General features: G+C 43.9%; 2 protein-coding genes across 8 annotated transcripts in view; one reads left to right on the top strand and one right to left on the bottom strand.

The window, feature by feature from the left end:
* kcnip4a (potassium voltage-gated channel interacting protein 4a) overlaps positions 1-10,309 on the top strand; it is a 329,293-nt gene extending 318,984 nt beyond the window's left edge. For all 7 annotated transcript variants that reach the window (XM_079491657.1, XM_079491656.1, XM_079491661.1 and 4 more), the window contains 5 exons: positions 4,823-4,893; positions 6,195-6,302; positions 6,464-6,568; positions 8,509-8,571; positions 8,665-10,309. In XM_079491657.1, the coding sequence (XP_079347783.1) occupies positions 4,823-4,893; positions 6,195-6,302; positions 6,464-6,568; positions 8,509-8,571; positions 8,665-8,712 (395 nt within the window). In that variant the 3' untranslated portion in view covers positions 8,713-10,309. The remainder of the gene's footprint in view (positions 1-4,822; positions 4,894-6,194; positions 6,303-6,463; positions 6,569-8,508; positions 8,572-8,664) is intronic.
* Positions 10,310-18,016: 7,707 nt separating this feature from the next.
* sec24d (SEC24 homolog D, COPII coat complex component) overlaps positions 18,017-21,577 on the bottom strand; it is a 47,771-nt gene continuing 44,210 nt past the window's right edge. Inside the window, exons 21-23 of the mRNA XM_079491634.1 lie at positions 21,340-21,531; positions 19,926-20,015; positions 18,017-18,552 (exon numbers count right to left, since the gene is read on the bottom strand). Of these exons, the coding sequence (XP_079347760.1) occupies positions 18,412-18,552; positions 19,926-20,015; positions 21,340-21,531 (423 nt within the window). The 3' untranslated portion in view covers positions 18,017-18,411. The remainder of the gene's footprint in view (positions 18,553-19,925; positions 20,016-21,339; positions 21,532-21,577) is intronic.

The following is a 21,577-nucleotide window of genomic DNA, read 5'->3' on the forward strand; positions in this document are numbered from 1 at the left end:
GGGGAGCTCATTCCATAGCCTAGGGGCAAACCTGCTAGGTGATGGGGGTGGCTGTGTATAGTCCCCCTCCCCACCTACCGTTCTGTTGCATTACGTTGAGCTTTGATGGATCCAATGTTATTGTGAGAGCTACAATAAAAATAGTTTATGCATATGCCGCTGAAGACGCCAACCTCTCGCTGCTCTGAGGGCATCAGACACAACCCAGGACACACTGCCAACAACCCCAGGGTTCTCCAGCAGCCAGCAGCCGATAGCGAGCTGCTGCACATCTCAACGGCCGGTCAGGCGGTGGTGAGATTTCAGTTCATTCTGGCATTGAGACCATGTGAGACCACTCACTGCCAAGCAGATATTTTTGGCCAGCCCACCAAGATCCCCAGAATCAACTGTAGCCCAGAACAAGGGGAGCTTGGGGACCTATTACTGATGCTGCTGATCCCTCATTCCAGTACCCAGTATCCAAGAAGAATATTGGCCTGGCCTGCAGGTTTTTATTCATGCAATAATAGCACTGACTTTCTTCAGAAGCACATCTATGCTCCCGTCTGGCCCACGGATGCTCTGCATCTGCGATGCCCTCCTATGAGAAGCAGAACTAATTATCCCATTTAGGCCTGACGTCGAAATAAAAAAAACGTTCACTCTGAAAGAATATATATTCAAAGATGTGTGCCGCGTTTTTACGATTTTTCAAAAATAGCAGATCTACTAGCTCGTAGCGCGCCACTCGGTGGCACGCTATGAGCTTGTAGATCTGCTATTTTTCAATAGCTAAAGTATAACATAATGCTTAGTTAAAACACCAAAAGGGGTTCCCGTCCAGAATGGGTTATATATGCTGCCAGCCGGGCTCGGTATGCCCATGGCTGCGCGAGACAAGCTGGGTGGAAGATAACATGGAATGGATGTCAAGGAGATGCAGCAGCAGGCATCTCCAGTTTTCGACCGCCAGGAGATGCAGCCGCTCCTTCTTGACTGGAAGTCGAAAACTAGAGATGCCTGCTGCTGACATCCATGTTATCTTCCACCCAGCTGGTCTTACGCAGGCATGGGCATACCGAGCCCGGCTGGCAGCATATATAATTAGTTCTGCTTCTCATCATAGGGCATCACAGAGCATCCGTGGGCCAGGCGGTTACATACCCCCATTCCGCCATTTCGTCATATACTGCCGTTGCGCTGAGGACTTTGTGGTGGCGGTGTTCTATACTTGTGCTTGGATTCATGGTGAGTGGCGCACCGAAAATGGACGATCTGCAAGCTCACAACGCGCTGTGGACACAACACTTGGAGCTTACGTAGATATACAGTGGAATGGCTAAACATTTCACAGAATATATACCACTTTGAATTAATCCATTGAGATCTGGAACGCATCCATGTCACGTTAGCGTTAGCGTTTTAAACATTATGTTATAATTTAGCTATTGAAAAATAGCAGATCTACAAGCTCATAGCGCGCCACCGAGTGGCGCGCTATGAACTTGTAGGTCTGCTATTTTTGAAAAATCGTTAAAATGTGCCTCAAATCTTTTCCGAAAATTGTCATGATTTAGAAAACTTTTTTTTTTAAATTTCGACGTCAGGCCTGAATGGGTTAAAACAATCTGTTGTTATAGGCTGAGTATGGCACAAATTAAACTATTGATTATTTTTTTCGCTATTTTTGTCCAAAAGCCCCTGCCTCTCTAACACTCGCTTCACGTCCCTGTGCTCGACCGCTGGACAGCCATCGTGTATGTACTGTACATACTGTATGTACTGTACCCAGGGTACTCCGTCTCCATCTGGGCTCAGAAACCAGAATGTGGCCACAGAGGTAGAGATACCCCTGGCGGCATTCAGCCTCGGACGAGCAGCCTGCAGTCTCTTCCAGGCCAGCATCCAGAAAACGCACCACGACGACAGTGTTATCAGTCCAGCCAGAACCCCCAGGGCGATACGGCAGCTGATGATGGAATGACGTCGCCAGCCCATCCAGATGTTCAGGGTTCTATACGATGGGTAACGGGGGTCCTTAAAGCTTGGCTCTACTTCAGTGACGACTAACGCCACTATACCAACACCACCAACCCAGGGTCCTTCAGAGCAGTCTCACAAAGCTGTGGAGGAACTCGTCCAGAGGAGCTGTGAGGATCTCTCCCACATATGGAGACGGAGAACGGCTGCAGGGGCTTCTGGAACACTTCCTATACGTCTCTCTGCTGCCTGTGATGAGGACTGCATCCATCAGGGGCTACTGGAACACTTCCTATACGTCTCTGCTGCCTGCTATGAGGACTGGAACACTTCCTATACGTCTCTCTGCTGCCTGTGATGAGGACTGGAACACTTCCTATACGTCTCTGCTGCCTGTGATGAGGACTGGAACACTTCCTATACGTCTCTGCTGCCTGCTATGAGGATGCATCCACACCAAACTGGACGACCTGGCTATGATGGCTGCCGTTAGCCAAAAGGGCAGTTGCCAAACAAAAGGGAATCTCTGAAGCAAAATGGACTGACTGGTGCTAGCAGAACTCTCTGACATGGTCTCTCTGACTGGATCTTACCAGCCCCTCGCCAGCACAGAAAAGAACCGGGTGGATATACTGTATGAGAGACTTAGTGTCGACAGGGTTAGTGTCGAAGTGTCCTTGAGCAAGACACGGAACCCCAAATTGCTCCTGATGTGCTGGTTGGTAGCCTGGTATCCAGCCTGCTTCGCTACGTTCGGCGGATTTTTTTTTCTCTCTTCGCTTATCAGTCTGGAAAGCCTCCTATCTCCAAGGGAGGCGGGACATGCCAAAAGCTTCGAAACCTAACGTGGCTTCTGATTGGTCTGTGGTGCGGGGCGGGACAAAGCACCAGTGAGACGTCATAGCAAAGCGCAGCTACTGCAGACATGCAAGCATGGAGGGTGGCGCTGGCTGATGACGTAGGTTGCCTAACGCTACTCTCATTCGTTGGAACAACATCCAATCAGCAACGACGTTGACTACGTAACATATGTAGTTCTAGTGTAGTTCTGCAAAACCTCCCAATGGGAGGCTTTCCAGACTGATAAGCGAAGAGAGAAAAAAAAATCCGCCGAACGTAGCGAAGCAGGCTGGATACCAGGCTAGCTGGTTGGTGCCTTGCATGGTTTCCGCCGCCATCGGTGTATGAATGTGTGTGTGTGAATGGGTGAATTGATGCACAATCTATGTAAAGCGTCTTGGATAAAAGGCGCTATATAAATTAAATAAAATCACACCCGTGTGAACTGAGTGGTGTAAGGTCTTATATAGCCTGATCAGCTGTGGTCTGACGTAATGTCTGACGTAATGAAATCACACCCGTGTGAACTGAGTGACCACTTTCCTAGATCTAGGCTATTGAGTAATGAAATCACACCCGGGTGAACTGGGTGACCGTAGCAACCATGCTCATTTTTTGGTACGAACAGACAGACAGACAGACAGACAGACAGACAGACAGACAGACAGACAGACACGTAAACTAACAAAGCCAGTCGTAGGAGTGGTTTACACCACTCAAAAAATGCACTTTAGACTTCCCGGACGAGTCTCACACAGCCTCCTTCCAATACTCTCTAACACCATTTTCTGACATGAGAGGTCTGAGAGAGAGAGAGGGGGGGGGGGGGGTGAGGGGGGAGAAACAGGGAGAGGAAGGGGGGGGGGGTGAGGGGGAGAAACAGGGGAGGTGAGGGGGGAGAGGGAGAGGAAGGGAGGAGAGAGGGGGAGAGGTGAGGGGGGAGAAACAGGGAGAGGAAGGGGGGGAGGTGAGGGGGGAGAGGAAGGGAGGAGAGAGAGAGAGAGAGAGGGAGAGGGAGAGAGAGAGGGAGGGAGCCTGGAGTGATGTTCTAACTTCTCTCAGCTCGCCTCTCATCTATGTTAACATTACTTCTCAATCCAAGGAACAAGAAAGGCATGCATGCTTTGATAAGCCAATAATAGGCTACTGAGAGACAGATGATGGCAAACTCTAGCTAGCGGCATACTGTACTACACTGGAAGCAATAAAGCATAAACAAGTGTTATCTTTTAGCGGTTATGTTGTTTTCCTTCCAAGAACAACTTCTGAGAAAGTTGAACAAAGAAGCTAAAGTCTTCCCTTTGGCTCTTCTAGTGAGAACATTTGGTTTGTTACTCCTAATTTAGCCTTCGCGTCATGGATGTTTTGTTCAACAAAACATTTATTTATTTCCATTTAGCAACACAGTTTCAATTACTAATCAGTTGTTAACCATTTTTTTGTATGCAGCTGTTAAAATCTTAGGGATTGTGTCAGGCTGGAAAGGCTTAGGGTTGACGACAGGGTACACAGCATCTTGCAATGGGTCTGGTGCACAAGATTCGATACACCACCAAGATACCCATGTACCTGTCTAAATACTTCCTTAATGTTAATGAAGTCCACACCCACAACACCAGAGGGAGCTCAACAAACCATGTGCAACCCAGATTCGGCACAAACAAGGGACTAAATTATTTTCGCTCTTATGCCACCAAAATGTGGAACGCCCTACCAACAGTCATTAAGACATGCAAATCCCTTGACTCCTTCAAAACCGCTCTCAAAGGGCACCTATACGGACAGCTGCAATTCGAAACTTCTTTGGCTAAATAGAAGTGTATAATACGTCTCCAAATGTTTTGATGAATTGAACAAGGTGGACCCTCTTGTAAACAAGTGTAATGCTTTATTGGGTCGTCCACTCACAGTTAACAGTCTTTGTATTGAGTTGTGCTTGAACTGTACTGTATTTCTGCAAACTGTTAATACATACTTCAATCAATCACTATAATGTGAATGTATGTATTTGTCTTCCCAGATGCATCGACATATGCACATTTCCTCTTCAATGCATTTGACACGGACCACAACGGATCTGTGAGTTTTGAGGTAAGTGTAGAGTTGTCGTTTCACACTATAGACTCGTCGCAGTCCCGCCCCCTACCAGGGCCCAGGAAATGATTCCCTGTTAATTTTCCCCATAGACATTTTAAGTATTTATTTAAAGACCTTTTTTTTTTTCAACTTATTCTTTTTATTGTCATTGCCGGGGCAGACAATACATTTTATACACTTTATACATTATATAGCATCATTCAGTTCTCAGTACAGAATTGTCTCCCCAAGGAGACAGCAGCAACATTGAAAGCATTTAAAGACCTTTTAAGCCTCGTACAAAGCCCACTCGAGTTGTGAGAAATCATGACAACAAAGGTCTTTAAATAAATACTTTTTGAAATGTCTATGGGGAAAATGCATTTGGAATTATTTCCTGGGCCTGGCGTCGTCATGAAACGGGCGGGACTGCGATGCTCTATAGTCTCTGAAACACTGTAGTCTCTGAAACTAATTAAGTTTTTACAACACCCTCATTATTGCTCTTGTCTGCTAAATTACTCATGGAGACAATGATGTCTTCCTCCAGCTCACCTCATCATATGAACTAGTCTTGGGATTCTATCTATTGCTATTGTTGCTAATTAACCCATTTAGACCTGAGGACAATTCTACAAATGTCTTCTAAATCCTGATAGTTTTTTTTTTTACCCTATGTTTCTATGTCAGTCGTTCTCAAACATTTTCATGTCAAGGACCCCCAAGATTATATGCAATCGGCCGCTGACACCCATCTGAAAATATGTTGTTCCAGGCCCCCCCCCCAGAAGCAAAGATTTGAGTTACAAACGTTCACTCTGAAAGAATATATATTCAAAGATTTGCACTACATTTTCACGATTTTTCAAAAATAGCAGACCTACAAGCTCATCGCGCGGCACCGAGTGCCGCGCGATGAGCTTGTAGATCTGCTATTTCTCAATAGCTAAAGTATAACATAATGCTTAAAACACCAAAATGGGTTTTAAGGTTCACTACCTTCCGTGAATTTTCTTTGTCACTTAGAAGTGACAAAAAGGATCCACAGAACATAGTGAATCAGGCTAAAACCCAGGCTAATGCATTTATATGGCATAATAACTCAGTTCAACTTCATCCATATTCATATGTATGCTCTTTTGCAGCCTAGATGTTTCTATGTATAGCCTATAGTTTTTAGCCTGTAGTTTTGACTTAATGTATAAATATCTGATATACAGCATAGTGCTGTTCCAAGTTCTTAGCAAACAGGCTTTGTGATTGTGATGATCAAGCGATGCTCGTGCAAAACATGAAGGCTTCTCTTTGGATTGCAGGATTTTGTCATGGGTCTCTCCATCCTGCTTCGAGGCACTGTGCAGGAGAAGCTCAACTGGGCATTTAACCTCTACGATATCAACAAGGACGGATATATCACTAAAGAGGTACTTAGGAATCAAACTGTATCATCAATCATACTCTACCGTGTGGATGGATGATTGCTGAGTCGATCACGTGTCACTCTCGTGTCTCCACGCGCTAGACTTGCCAAGAGTTATTGGATTCATGTCTGGAGTTTGCTAACGGTACAACATTTCTCTCCTAGGAAATGCTGGACATCATGAAGGCCATCTATGACATGATGGGGAAATGCACATACCCCGTCCTCAAAGATGAAGCCCCCCGCCAGCACGTGGAGATATTCTTTCAGGCAAGTCTGTCTTTTGAGCAGCGGGGTGAAATCAGCCCTCAGCAGCCTCTGAGTCCTGACATACATACATACAGTAGGGCATTACATTTGTATTAGTTGACTAGTTGCCTAGTTTACTAGTCGACTAGTTGTTTAAGTACCTTTTATGAAAAAAAAAGAATGTACAAAAACTGTGTACATTGGTGACTATACTATAACTATAATCTATCTACCTGATCTTGAGGCCTACAATTTATCAACTTATCAACTACTAACTAGTACCAACAAGGTCGACTAGTGGATTTACTAGTCGACCTTAACATACAGTATAGGGGCGCGGCTTCCCTCACTGAGTGGCACCGAACTTTTTTTTATTTTGAGCTATAATGATATGGCCAAAATAGGGGTTAAATGTATGTTTTGTTCAGCAAGATAATATCCACAAACAAAACACATGCAATCATATCGAATATGTGGTCCACAAATCACAGTCACAATATGAAGTGCTATAATTTATGTCCAGAGGCATATCTACAATAAGGCGAGGACAGCCGGCCGTCTGTCCAAATCCATTTATGTCTGGCCAAAATCCATACACTGAGAAAAACAGAGAGGACAAACACCAGACCTGAGAACTATTATTGGGCAGCTGATTGGCCGTTGCGCGTATAGAGCGACCCCCGATCACCCATTGGAATGTAAATGCCTGCCTTTCAGCCTTCATAGCGTACTCGTCTGGCAGGTACATCTCTTTGAGTGCTTCTGATTGTGCGCAGGGGGACGACGACGCATAACAAATCATGCAACTCTCCTAGGCTGTACGTGTTAAGCACAGATTTAACCACTTAACTCTAGTGTGTTCATATTCCGGGGTGAACATTTCACCCCAAAATAGTCGCATCTGCAAGCTTACAACAACGCATTTCAATGCAAGCGTTGTTTGAAGGGAAGACCTCCGCACACTCTACTTACTATTATGACAACAGGTGCGTCGGCGACAAAGCAGCAGACTGCAGACATGTAGAGAGGGAGGGAGACCCGCACACTGTCACTTGATGGTTCAAGAGCTTTTTATTTAATGTCAAATTATTGCAACGTTTCGGTCTTTCGAGGTCGCAATATTTTGGTCGCAATATTTTGACATTAAATGCAAGCGTTGTGAACTTGTAGATTAGCTATCGATCTGTTGAAGAAATTTGGTCTAGATTGGAGGGAAAAAGAAAGGGCCTAATATAGACCCACAGGGGCATTGAGCTGAGAGAATCCATTGCAAACTCACTTCGCGGTTTTAGGGACTACAAATTGGCTGTCACTCTTATTTGAACTGCATGTGTGTTCCTGTAGACACCAAAGCATTCACCTACCTGTGCATAGTTTCAAGGTTCAAGGTTGTCTTTATTTGTCTCCCTTGGGAGAAATGTGTCTTGGAGACAGAGTCACAGCTGCATACAAATAACATACACGTTCACATAAGAAAAGGAAAAACACCAACACAAACAAAACATACAAAACAGAGATATTGCACACATTCCCTTGATAAAGTGCAACTAGTCAATAAAGTGCATTCGGCAATTTTGATTGACAGGGGAACAAATGAGTGTTTAAATCTATTGTACACATACCGTGGAGTTCTATATATCCTACCGGATGGCATTAGCTCGTACTCTCGGTACAACACATGCAAAGGGTCAGATACAATGTTCGGAGCTTGTCTCATCACTGTTTGTTCAAAGATGGCCTGGGGAGGGGGGGGGGGGGGGGGCTGGACATGCCCATGATCTTCCCAGCCATATTTGCTAGCCTACTTATTTGAGATTTGTACTTCACAGTTAGATTGCCAAACCAGCTGGACATACCGTATCTTAAGATTGATTCTATACTAGCTCTGTAAAAGGTCAACATAATATTTACACTGACTCCATTACATTTGCTATCTTCTAACCTGCCTTTCTCCTCAACAGAAAATGGATAAGAATAAGGACGGTGTGGTAACCATAGACGAGTTTATAGACAGCTGCCAAAATGTAAGTTAATTCCGCCTCTGTCGGCACCACAGTTCTCACAATATGTTTAATATAATAGTAGTTTCTAAATATTTCATTTGTTTTTGACTGCAGGATGAAAATATCATGAGATCAATGCACCTCTTTGAGAATGTCATTTAACTCGGCTGACTGCGGACGCTCTGGAAAAGACCATCACCTTTTAGCTCGGCCCAATATGGACTCATACTGTGTATAGTGTGCTATGCAGGACTTAAGGACTTTTGAAAATAGATATTTATTATATATTGTCCATGGCAGTTCATGGCCACAGATGTGAATACTAGGTATCAGTTGTGGTATCAACACTGATCTGGAATGGCTTGCCACCGATCGGAATTAGATTGAATAAATGTAATCACTTGTTAAAATGGTGTGACATAAAGTAACATAAAAACAAAGACTGCAAGAAACTGTGGGAAAAACAAGGGTTAACTTCACAGTAGCTTCTTGGTATAATAATTATTCTTCTCTGGAAAAACAAACTCTTGTTTGAAGAATGAGTTTCTCCATTTGTCTCTGGAGTGTCTTTCTGTTTGAACAACTGTTCTGCAGACTGCCTCGGCGGCTTCAGCCCCTGATATTGTCAAGCGAATGTAATAATGGTTTTACACAGAAGTCAGTGTTTTCTCAGTTTTCTGAGGTTTTTGGTGGTGTTGCACCGGCTGCACAGCCGTTGGAAAACACTGACAGGTTATTTTGAAAGTATACGTGAAATCACTGTGAATTTGTACACACTGCATAAAAACAACTTTAAGTCGAGAACTATTACAAATATTATTAGCATTATATGTCAGTCACTTTTTCGACAAACAAGTGAACTTTTTAGCCACTTTAGCTTGACACTATTCCAGAATGTTCTTGTTATAAGCTCAGTTAAACCGATGTGGTCTATCCTGTGTCTGAAGGACGTGTTCAGAGAAAGAAAGAAAGACATATTTACATTGTTCCATTTTTAAAACTGTATATATTATATAGATACTACTGCTATAGATAAGAACTCTATGAGGAAACCTTTCAACTTTGTTCATGTTTACTTGCCAACTATATTGAGACAACGCAAGGATTATAGTGTCGTGTCACGACAGACAGCGGCGTATCAACGGAAGCACACAGCAGGTAGCTATATTTATCATGGGTATATTATGAGATCAGAAGAGAGGGTATCTTTGACACAAGATAAATGCTGCTTTTGATGTATTTTCATTTTAATTCCTGTAAATGTATATTCCCCCTCCCCTGTAAAGATTATGTACCGTGTACTGTGTCTATCGATATGTTATGCATTCATCTTTTCAAGCACTATTTTGGAGTTTACACGATGGGTTTATTTATTATGGTATTATGGTCATCATTGTACACAAAGAGTATTGTCAGTTGTACAGTATTACACAAAACCTCATTCTATGGTGAATTTGATTCTGCTTATTTTGTTTATGTATGTTGTTTGTTTTGGGTTTTTTTGGCAAAAGGTTGACGGGGTGAAGTTACATCACGTTTTATTCTCATCCCTTTGGTTGTTGGCAATAATAATAATATGTTTAATGCCGTTCCTTCCTCTTATTTGGACGTCTGCCTGACTAGCCTATCTATCACACTTGATTGGCTCCTGCTGTCTGTTATTAAAGCTTTGATTGCTTTGGCCCAGTGAGTGAATGTGAGCCCACAGCACATACTGTGTACTGTTGTAAAGGCATGCTAGATGGACCTCTAGATGGACCCTGACTTACCCTAGCCCCTTTCGGGACCCTCACTTACCTTTTAGGCCTATTCATAGTCTGGATTTTCGGTGGTGAGGTGACCACTGTTCCGGGGGTGAGGTGACCACTGGTCCGGTGGTGAGGTGACCACCAGAGTTGAAATAACGTTGAGCGGTGGTGAGTAAAAACAGAGAGAAGGGCTGGGGCGATGGCGGTGGTTTGCTCTTCACCGCGGCTCGTGACGTCATGTTGTATTTCGGTGGTCACCTAACCACCGAAAATCCAGACTATGAATGAGCCTATACCCTTTTACCCTCGCTTAATTTTTGGATGGCTGTACCGCCGTCCAAAAGTTAGAAAAGGTAACCGAGGGTCCCGAAAGGAGCTAGACTTTACCCTATCCTTTTACTTGTGGACTACTGGATGGATCCATTGACATAATGTGTGTACATACTGTATTGTAAGTAAGCTATTAAGTTACTCAGTCTTTCAGTCTGTTCTGCTCTTTTCATTATTATTATTATTATTTTTACACTTGTCACAATACAAAGCAAAGCTTTTGCACACCTACGTACAGGCGACAGGTGCGTATAGGAGAGGGTACGGTGCCCGACAATTAAAAAGGTACAAAGATCCGCACACTGTCTTCAAATATGATAAAGATAGCCTGATGAAGGTCGCATAGGCCGAAACGTTGCTGTTTCCCTATTAAAGTTGGTTCACTGCATTTGAAGACTGTGTGCGGGTCCTTTTACACTTGTCACAATGCCTTGGATTGTTATCAATAGGCCTATCTCACAGCCCGCTTTCCACGCCCACTTCCGGTAAATAGTGGTGTCTTTAACATTAGCATTTACACGTTTTTTTCTCTGGAGAATCTAAGTACATTTTTTAATGTAAAAATGTGACAGACCAATATTATTATGAAGCAAACAAGATGGTAAATCAGCTCGAACAGATAGAACAAACCTTACCTTGAGAAAACAAAAGTTGTAGACTTCTTAAATTACCTCTGTTAACATGTAGCGTCTAGGGAGTGACGTCACGCTATCACCACTAACCCCAAAAGGGGGTGTATTAAGGGGGGCGGGGAAATTCTGTGAGATAGGCTTATTGAACCAGCTCAGCGGTAAGAAAGACAAACTTCAATAAAGGCTAATTTATTATTTATACTTAGGCTATGCATGCCCTTTTTGGCAAAAGTACCTTTTTTGTATGTGGCTTTTGCCAAAAGTCAGTTAAGTCACAGACAAAACATACTTACATATTTCCAAGTCATTAGTATGTTTTGATGTTGCAAAGATAACCTTAAGACAGTGTTTGGGAAGTTATATCCAAAAATGAATCCATCAAGTTGTATTGCAAATCTTTAATAATGAGAGAAGAGTGATATTACCAGCTATGTTACCTTAAGGTGTTGTTCTTGCAAATGTATAAATGACTCATGTATATTTAACCATGTGGTCATACATTAATTTAATGACACAACCTATAAGCCATTTGACTTGTTTTCTTTCCCTCTGAAAGTAATTTGTATGTTTCCAGACAAACAAAGAAATAACCAAAGTCCCACAACACTTACTGTACTCTGTACTGTATCATCATTCGTTCATTTGAAAGTATGAGGTGCAACTTAGTCAGCATATAGTTGCATAGAGAAACTTAACTGCGATTATAAATTCTGAATAATCTAATGTCTTGATCAAGTTACAAATTTCTACATTTGTAGACAAACTGTCCTTCTAGCTAGGACAGTTTGTCGTTGCTACTTTTGGTCGGTTCGGCAAAGCAAAGCAAAGTTACTATATTTACCCAGGGTATCTGGGCTAAGCTCAAGAACTTGTTTCCAGCCAGGCCCTGCTCATAGAACATTTCATGGTAGTGGTTCAATGCCTTGCTCAAGGCGGTGTGTTCCAGGTGGTTACCAGATAAATGATGGATAGGAACCAAATGGACCCTTATGGGGCTGTAACTCTCGGGCCCCTTTTCCACCTGCAGGGTTGAACCAAATGGACCCTTATGGGGCTGTAACTCTCAGGCCCCTTATGGGGCTGTAACTCTCAGGCCCCTTTTCCACCTGCAGGGTTGAACCGGGTGTCCGGTTCACTTCTTTTTTTTCCCACCCAATATTGAACCAGTGAAAATGAATTGTTTCAGAAATCTAAAAGTTAGTTCGGAACTGGAACCAAAAAATGGCCGCCGGGTTCTGTGATTAAAGCACCAAAGGTTCCAAGAATCTAGAACGGAACCAGTTCAGTTCTGAAAATTAGATGAAAATTTAAAAAAATGACAGTTCATTAATACATTTTGAATGCTCTTTTTTTAATGTCAATGTCACAACTTGAACGTATAAGTTAAACTTGGATTTCCAGCTTTGCTTTAGACCACGTCTAAGAAGAACACTTGAATACTTATAAACGCTTAAGAAGACAGAACATGGCAGCACGAAGTGCATGTTAAAATAAATATAAGTAAAATTTGATATTTAATTAATTGGAGCAAGAATGGCCGTTATAGACTATAAGAATGAGGTTATTAGACTATAAGAATGGCCGTTATAGACTATAAGAATGGGGTTATTAGACTAGTGTATGTTCAGTCAGCCCATTGCATTCTATTAATATCCTTATTGTATGGTTTAGCTTGCAATTATTACATTTTAAGTTGTTTAACAGATCATTGAGTTTATTTCATGCCATCACTTGACTTCAGCTAGTTATTTGGCGCCACCTTATGGTACAATCCTTCAGTATAGATTTCTCAAACGGTGTGTGTGTGTGTGTGTACAGTGTACACTTGAAAGAAGTGGTTGCTCAAACGATTATCCAATATTTATTGGTTCATTTTAAATTTTCTCTGGATTGTTTTACCTGATCGACACATTTATGGATCAAAGGCCTCTTTCGTCACCGACTTGTTGAAATGTAATCAGAATCTGTTGAAGTTGGAGATACTGTGCAAAAGAGATGGAGGTTGACCAAGCAAGCAGCATGTTAATTAAATGTGTAAATTCTGGATAGTGCTACCTTTAGATAACGTTTGTAGGGACCTGTGTAAATTAGATGAGACAGAGCCATGCATCTAAAAGCATACAGTAACATCTCTGATATGTACAGTTCTGTCAGTGTCATTTTGTCAGGTACATTTTATAAGAGTTATTGTACAATAAAAAGATTCAGAATGTTGTTTGTGTTGAATTGTTTCACATTCAATTTCATATACAATTTCTGGAATATATTAGGGGCGGTGGTGGCTCATGGGTAGAGTGGTTGGATGGTAACCGCAAGGTTGCCAGCTCGAACCCTGTGGGGCAGTGTGGGCTCCCCCAGAGTTAGTGTCGAAGTGTCCTTGAGCAAGACACTGAACCCCTAATTGCTCCTGATGTGCTGGTTGGTACCTTGCATGGCTTCCGCTGCCATCGGTGTATGAATGTGTGTGTGAATGGGTGAATGTAACGCATCTATGTAAAGCGCCTTGGATAAAGGCGCTATATAAATGCACCATTTACCAATTTATTTGTAAGTCCTATTGAAATAAGATTGCTCTGCAGTGCTGTTCTTTTGCAAAGGTAATGTTGGTTGAGAGACAAAGACAAAAAGCTGCGGATATACGGTACCATTTAATTAGAAAACAGATTCATATAATTTCTATTTGGGTTTGGATTATAATGTACATGGCACACCAATCCCCAAAACTCTCATCCAGGCCACTCAGAACACCAGCCGTTCCATCACAACAAGACAAGGCCTTCCAGTTCATCTTCCATCACGTGGATCAACTTGGCCAATATTAAAGGTACTCAAATTACCTGAGATATGTTTGCATACAAAACGCAATGTATTGAAATTTGGTTCATACAACTCTAGGATAATATTAATAACATCTAACCAACATATTATACCATCTTGAGGGAGATGGTAAAATAATACGGATACTCGGAACAGAAGTGTGCCATTTCATGGACAAAAACAAACGGAACAGCAAATATATAGTATGTATGTATAAGTGTGTGTGTATATATATATACACACACACACACACATCGGTAAATAACACAAAAGCAAATCGTTTTTTAAGACATTGAAATCAAAAGCAAGGCATACAGTATAAAGCTTTACTGTATTAAAATAAAATGTAAGATTGAAATGTTGAATCTCTGTTACAGATAAAGTGTCCAGTTGTCGGTCGGGGGCACGGTGGCACAATCGGTAGTGCTGTCACCTCACAGCTAGAAGGAGGTCCTGGGTTCAATTCCCGCTGGGGACGCTGTGGGTGCTGGGGGCGTGTTCTCTCCTCCCGCCCCGTGGTGGGGTTGGCGAAAGGGCCTTTCTGTGTGGAGTTTGCATGTTCTCCCCGTGCCCCCTAGGGTAGGTACCCTCACATGTTCTCCCCGTGTCCCCTAGGGTAGGTACCCTCACATGTTCTCCCCGTGTCCCCTAGGGTAGGTACCCTCACATGTTCTCCCCGTGTCCCCTAGGGTAGGTACCCTCACATGTTCTCCCCGTGTCCCCTAGGGTAGGTACCCTCACATGTTCTCCCCGTGTCCCCTAGGGTAGGAACCCTCACATGTTCTCCCTGTGTCCCCTAGGGTAGGTACCCTCACATGTTCTCCCCGTGTCCCCTAGGGTAGGTACCCTCACATGTTCTCCCCTAGGGTAGGTACCCTCACATGTTCTCCCCGTGTCCCCTAGGGTATAGGAACCCTCACATGTTCTCCCCGTGTCCCCTAGGGTAGGTACCCTCACATGTTCTCCCCGTGTCCCCTAGGGCAGGTACCCTCACAAAAAACATGCAGTAATCCTGGTCCCTAAACTACCTCCCCCTCGCCAGCCGGGGCGCCTGATGGAGGGGAAAGGAACTGGTCGGAATAACGTGTTCCTTCCACGCGCTACGTCCGGCCAGGGTAACTCTCCCCTGTCAGGTGAAAAGAGGAGCTTGGCCTTGGACTACTCATGCATAGAAGGAAGCATGAGGTCAGTCCGCTGCCCCCCCCCCCCCCCAGGTTGGCAGAGGAAGTGCAGGAAGTGAAGGATTACATTAGATAATCGACACTGGGTGAAAAAAAATGGGTTGCAAAATTGTGGGATAAAGATTATATATATATATAAAAAGAAAATGGCCAAGTAAAAAAAAAAGGCAGTAAGACTGTTTAAACACTTTCATCCTTGCGTCTCTAATTTGGGTATGTTATTGTTATAGGCAAAAATGTACCCTAGAAATTAGCCGAACCTCAAGCTCACAGCGCGCCATGACACCATGCCTTTGTGACTGTAAACCACTGGTTCCCAAACTACGGGTCGGGACCCGTTGCATTTGTTGGTCGCTGAGAGCAATCTTTATGGGTCACTACTATGAGTGAATGCCCCTTTATTTTATTATATATATTATATTTCAAAATCCTCAAAAATGCTAAAGCTTTCACTAGGTAAAGAGTCAAGACACATTCAAACTTTGTCTTTTTTCTGAATTCCATTAAAAAACATCCATTGATTAGAAGTCGTGAAAATAGCAAATCAACAAAGTCATAGTCAAAGAGCCGAATAAAAGTCGGTTCGAGCCTACAATGTGACGTCATTTGAGGTTCGGGCGGGGGGGGGGGGGGGGGGGGGGGGGGGGGGGTACCGTCCTAAAGTCGGCTCTTCGGTGCTACTGAAAATTTCTGACGAGCCGAAATCATTTCGGCACTACAGCGGTAAAATAGGAGTATGAATCGGCCCGTAGGTCTCGAGCTAAAAGTTTGGGAACCACTGCTTGACGCACATTAACACATGGGGTACAAAACCTTGTACAAATGTACACGCCTTAACACTGCAGGCCAAGGCACATGTACACGCCGTAACACTGCAGGCCAGGGCAAATGTACACGCCTTAACACTGCAGGCCAGGGCACATGTACACGCCTTAACACTGCAGGCCAGGGCACATGTACACGCCTTAACACTGCAGGCCAGAGCACATGTACACGCCTTAACACTGCAGGCCAGGGCACATGTACACGCCTTAACACAGCAGGCCAGGGCACATGTACACGCCTTAACACTGCAGGCCAGGGCACATGTACACGCCTTAACACTGCAGGCCAGGGCACATGTACACGCCTTAACACTGCAGGCCAGGGCACATGGTGCAACGTTTCCCATCCCCATGTCAGCTGGGATCTCATTCATAAAACCCAGTACATTTAGGGGCAATTCAAGACAACGTCTTGGGGGTGAACAAAAATGCTAGAACAAACAGTCTGTGAAATGTGAATTACTGTATTAAAAAAAAGACTAAAAGAGCCCAAGGATATGGTGTTGTTGGTGTTAATGCCCTGTGTCTGTGTCCTATGACATCTCTCAAATACTTTTATTTCAGCATATATATATATTGAACACCTTTTAACATGAATTTACAAAATTACTTAAAGTTTCTCATATATATATATTAATAGTTTGAGTGAACACCATTTGACCTATTGACACAGTGGCCATTTTGCACCTTAACATTGGCTAACACATTGTCGTTAAGTTACGTAATTCTGCTCTCATGTCACACAACCAAGTCAGGGGAGGATTATCCAATGGGCCTGTTGGGCCCAGGGGCCCCTGAGCTAGGGGGGCCCCTGAGCTTGAGCGTCCGCGTGACCGCGAAGAGGCTCAAGCTCAGGGGCCCCCCAAAAAAGGGATAACAGTGACGCACACGGTCCTTGTCACTATTATTAACAATGGGCTTATTAATTTGTGTCAATAAAATAACCCCAAAAGTCCTAAACCGTCATGATAAGGTACATTACTGCAAGTGTTTAAACCCTCAGTTTGCATTTATTTGGCTTAGTTTTTGTCTGTTTATTATTTTTAAGCAATCCCTTGCTGTAAATTCTGAATACCGCAGGCCTATATGTCATAATTGTTATGCGTACACGTGTGCAGACAGTATTGCGCCACGTCGGAAGAAAAAAAAAAAGCTCCAGGGCCTTTTGCATGGCGGTGGCCCAGGGGCCCATAATTTCTAGATCCGCCTATGAACCAAGTGGGCGTGCCATGTGGTATAGTGTGACATGAGAGCAGAAGAATGGCCGACCGTCTGAATCATGGTCACAAATAAAACCCTTGACTTTTTCACCTCTTCATTCATAGATTCTCAGAGGAATGCGTGGCAGGAATGACTCGAAAGAAAGTGCACGAGGCGTCGTTCTTATTCCAAGATAAGCCACAGTCCATATAACTGTGTGATAAGGGGTTGGCTAAAGGATCGTTTGAAAAGGTTTCCCTCAAAAAGAGACATTTTAATGTCAAGGAGGTACTTCCTGGTCAAATAAAAGTTTTAAAAACGATAAAAAATAAAGGCAGCTTCGGATGTTTGAGTCTCAACAGGCTCCCCGCTCTCAGGTTCCTCCTCCTTCCCTTGGTGGTGCGGTTCTCAAAGTGAGGGTCCTTGACGTGGTTCCAGGGGGTCCCTATAGCTAAATGATCCATAGTTAGGGAACCTAATCCATAACCAATCTGGAGGTCCTTGAAATTAAAACGTTTGAGAACCTAGGGCTCCATTTTCGTCACCGCTAAACCCCTTATCCCTAAACTTCTTTGCCTTTTTTTTTTTTACTATTTTGAAAAACATTTTTGAATAGTTCAACTAGCCAATCTACATTGACACGTTGTGAGCTTGTAGACTGGCCATTTTAACTATTCAAAAATGTTTAGCAAAATAGTAAAAAACAAAAAAAAAGGCAAATAAGTTTAGGGATAAGGGGTTTAGCGGTGACGAAAATGGAGCCCCTACTTTTTTATGTAATCTGAGATATAAAGACAAGGAATTGCCAGGAAGTGAGGAAGACTGACTGACCACTGCGAGCCGTGCGTACGTGTGGTGTGTGTGTAAGCACACCTAAGATTCCATGCGTGGCCAAAAGAAGCTGTCTTCCGGGTTTTTAGACAGCTGGTGGATGGAATTCAAGCTCCACCCACACGGCAGATAGCTTAATTTCCATCCACCAGCTGTCTAAAAACCCCGGAAGAGACGCCGGCAGACAGCTTCTTTTGGCAGCGCATGGAAGCTTAGGTGTGCCCAGAGTGTGTGCGACTGCGCCAGTCAGCTCAGATCGGGGAGGAGGGGGAGGGAGCGCGGTCACCAGTAGGAGGAGTTAAGTGAGGAGCTGCCTGATCTCCCGGTGCACGTAGCAGAGGAAGTCCATGTAGGAGGCTCCGCCGTGCAGACCCTTGTCCTCCACCAGGTGCTGACGGAACAGCATCTCAGCCTTGTCCTTCTGCCTCACTATCCGGAGCTGTGGCAGGAGAAGAAGAAGAAGCAGTCAGATGGATTGTAAATGTCCAATACGCAGTGTTGATTTTGTCGACTTAAAACTAAGACAAAATGTTTGTTGACTACCTTTTTTTCACTGACGAAAACTAAATGGAAACTAAATGAAAACTAAGCTGTGATGACTAAAATAAGACTAAATATATTGACAATTTCATCAACAAATAGAAACTAGACTAAAATGCTAGGAAGGGACTAGTGGACAAGAGATCCAGTATAAGTCATTTTACACTTGGTTGCATGCTGGAAATAGCAGATCTACAAGTTCACAACGCGTCGCGCTAATCAGCCATTACGACGGCATCAAGGCCCGACAAAATACATTTTAGTCGACTAAATCAACTGTAGATTTAGTCGACAAAAATCGCATGACTTTTAGTTGAAAACACTAAAACATTCCAGGTGACTAAAATGTGACTAAAACTAGACTAACACTAAAACATTCCAGGTGACTAAAATGTGACTGGGAGCTACGTTCTTCACCAGGAAGAGTGCCTAAACAGCTTGAGCTCAGTCACCCTTCCTTGCTTTCAATGCTGATGCCTGTTGCCTTGCCTGCCCTTTTTGTTTCTGAGGTAATTGAATCGGCTGGCTGGGGTGCCGACATTTTGTCGTAATGGGAATAATTATGAGTCACAGTCAAAGCACCCAACGGGCTAAATGGAGATGCACCAGAAAGCATGCAGGTCAGCCTCTCTGTTTGAGGACAATGTGTCGCCATGGTTACATCATGAGCCACAAGCATAACCTGTAGGACAACGGTTGTATTTCTGCTGAGGGAGTTTAAAGTGGTAGAAATGCCATTAATGGCATTAATGAGGCTGTCAGAGCCCTGAACGAGGACAAATTACAATAACTAGAAACAAGACAAATGTGTCTCGTTTGCACATTTTTGTACTTTGCATAAAAGGCTAGAGCACAGAACACCCTAGAGCTGCTGGGCAATTAACAGAAAATAAATGAAAATGTAGAGAAAAAACATAGTCCCGTTGCTGCTACACGTCTCTCTTAAAAACAGTTTGTCTGTCCTTGTATTCTTTCAAAATAGCGACGTGGGGTGCCCATCCGATCCCCCCCCCCCTTGCTAAGACGTGTACAGACGTCCTGGGCACACCAGGGGATAATTCTTAGGACGTCTGGAGACGTCTTGGGCACAAATCGGTTTTAACCTGAACAATTTTCATACAAATATATATTTTTTTAATCTTTTACTTTTATTAAATCCAGTACTAGAATGAAAACGCCCACACCGATGAAAACGCCCATATCCAATGCAAATTATGATTTTTTTTAATGGGAAACGTTTCAGTCCAGAGACCACAATGATGGATATCTTACCTTCATGGAGTTGGGCCTCTTCTGAAGCAGACTGCTGATAATGGAACGGAGCTTCATAGACTGGGGGTTATCCAGCTCTGGCAGAGCAGTCTGGAACAAACAAGACACAAAATCCATGAGTCACAGTTCTTGGGCAGCAGCCCTGACTTCCCTCTCTACCATCAGCTCGTTGCTGTTGGGCAGAAACCTCGAAGGTATGCGCACGCATAAAGTGAATTTAATGTTGTTTAAAGTAATTTAATGGAATCAAATAGGACTTTTCTGTTTGGATGAATGGGCTGTCAAGGCCAGAAAGTAGTTTTTTGCCACTCAGTAGGCGTTCCCGCATAACTTCCGGGTATGACGATACCCTCTATTCAAACTTTTTGTATTTTTGTAGTTCCAGAAATGAACAACACCCTACTTGATACATACTGCAGCGTCACACAAAGCACCAGAAGTAGCACATCTGCTCTAAATGTGGCGCGAAGCAACACGTTTCTATGTTGTTCGCTGTTTTATTTTATTTCAATTCAATTCTTAAAGTAAGAACGTTTTGGACGTATGAGGTTTCCACCCGACACGATATTCTGTCTGGCAGACCAGACTAATCACAAGTATCACAGATCATTTCTCCACATCTGTTTGTCATGGCATGCAGTTTGTAACGGTTCCATTAACTACAATGAGAGCAGATGGCTGGAAGAAGAGGGTAGTGGAAACGGGTTCATGGAGACCTTTAACAACAGCTGGATGAAGGGCGATTGTATCATTAGTCTTCTGTCTTTTTTCTTTTTGTTTGAATGCAGTGGCTCCTTGAAGGTCCGCCGTCTAGAATAGGATCTGTCCATAGTACCTAATCTCGCAAACAACTGGACGCAAAACAGTGCCACATTTTGTCTACTCCCTGAATATCTTTGACATTTAGAAATACTAGCCGACACGCAGTCGGCCACCGGCCTACTTGGGAATGATGCAACTTGGGAACCTAATGATATACGTTGTCATAGCACCCTGTTTTAACTGTCAGCCGGTGTCCCACATGGAGATCTGTGTATGTGCCTGTGCCCACTGGCAGAGCCTGATTGGTTGAGCCTCAATTGGCTGAGGCAGAGGTGAAAGGAGTTGGCCTCATTAGGCCCACTGGCAGAGCCTGGCCCAGGTGAAAGGAGTTGGCCTCATTAGGCCCACTGGCAGAGCCTGACCAGAGCCTTTTGTGGTGGTTCTGGAGAACCGTGGGTCCAACCGACTCGATACCGGGCACTGCACTCCCTGTGGGGGTGTGGAACGCGTGTGTCGAATGTGAAGTTGGTGGGTGAAACGGTTCTCGAGTTACGTGCATTACACACACACACACACACACACACACACACACACAGACGTGGTGCATTTATAGTAGGATGTCAGTTTTTAAAACTGCTGATGGAAGACTGACCATGTTCTCCTGCATGTGGGCGAGCGAGGGCAGGTTGAAGATGTCCTGGACGAGGTCCGGCGAGCAGCCCTGGCCCAGCCAGAGGAACATGGACTGGCCGTTCTCCAGCAGGAACATGCCGTCGGCAGCCAGCCTCTCCTCCGAGCAGCGCAGAGGAGCGGGCACCGCCTCGCTCTCCACCTCCATGGTGTGCTAGAGAGAGAAGAAGAGTTCAGGGAGAAGGACGGTGTCAGAGGAT

Source organism: Electrona antarctica (genome assembly GCF_951216825.1).
Source record: "Electrona antarctica genome assembly, chromosome: 21".
Taxonomy (NCBI): Eukaryota; Metazoa; Chordata; class Actinopteri; order Myctophiformes; family Myctophidae; genus Electrona; species Electrona antarctica.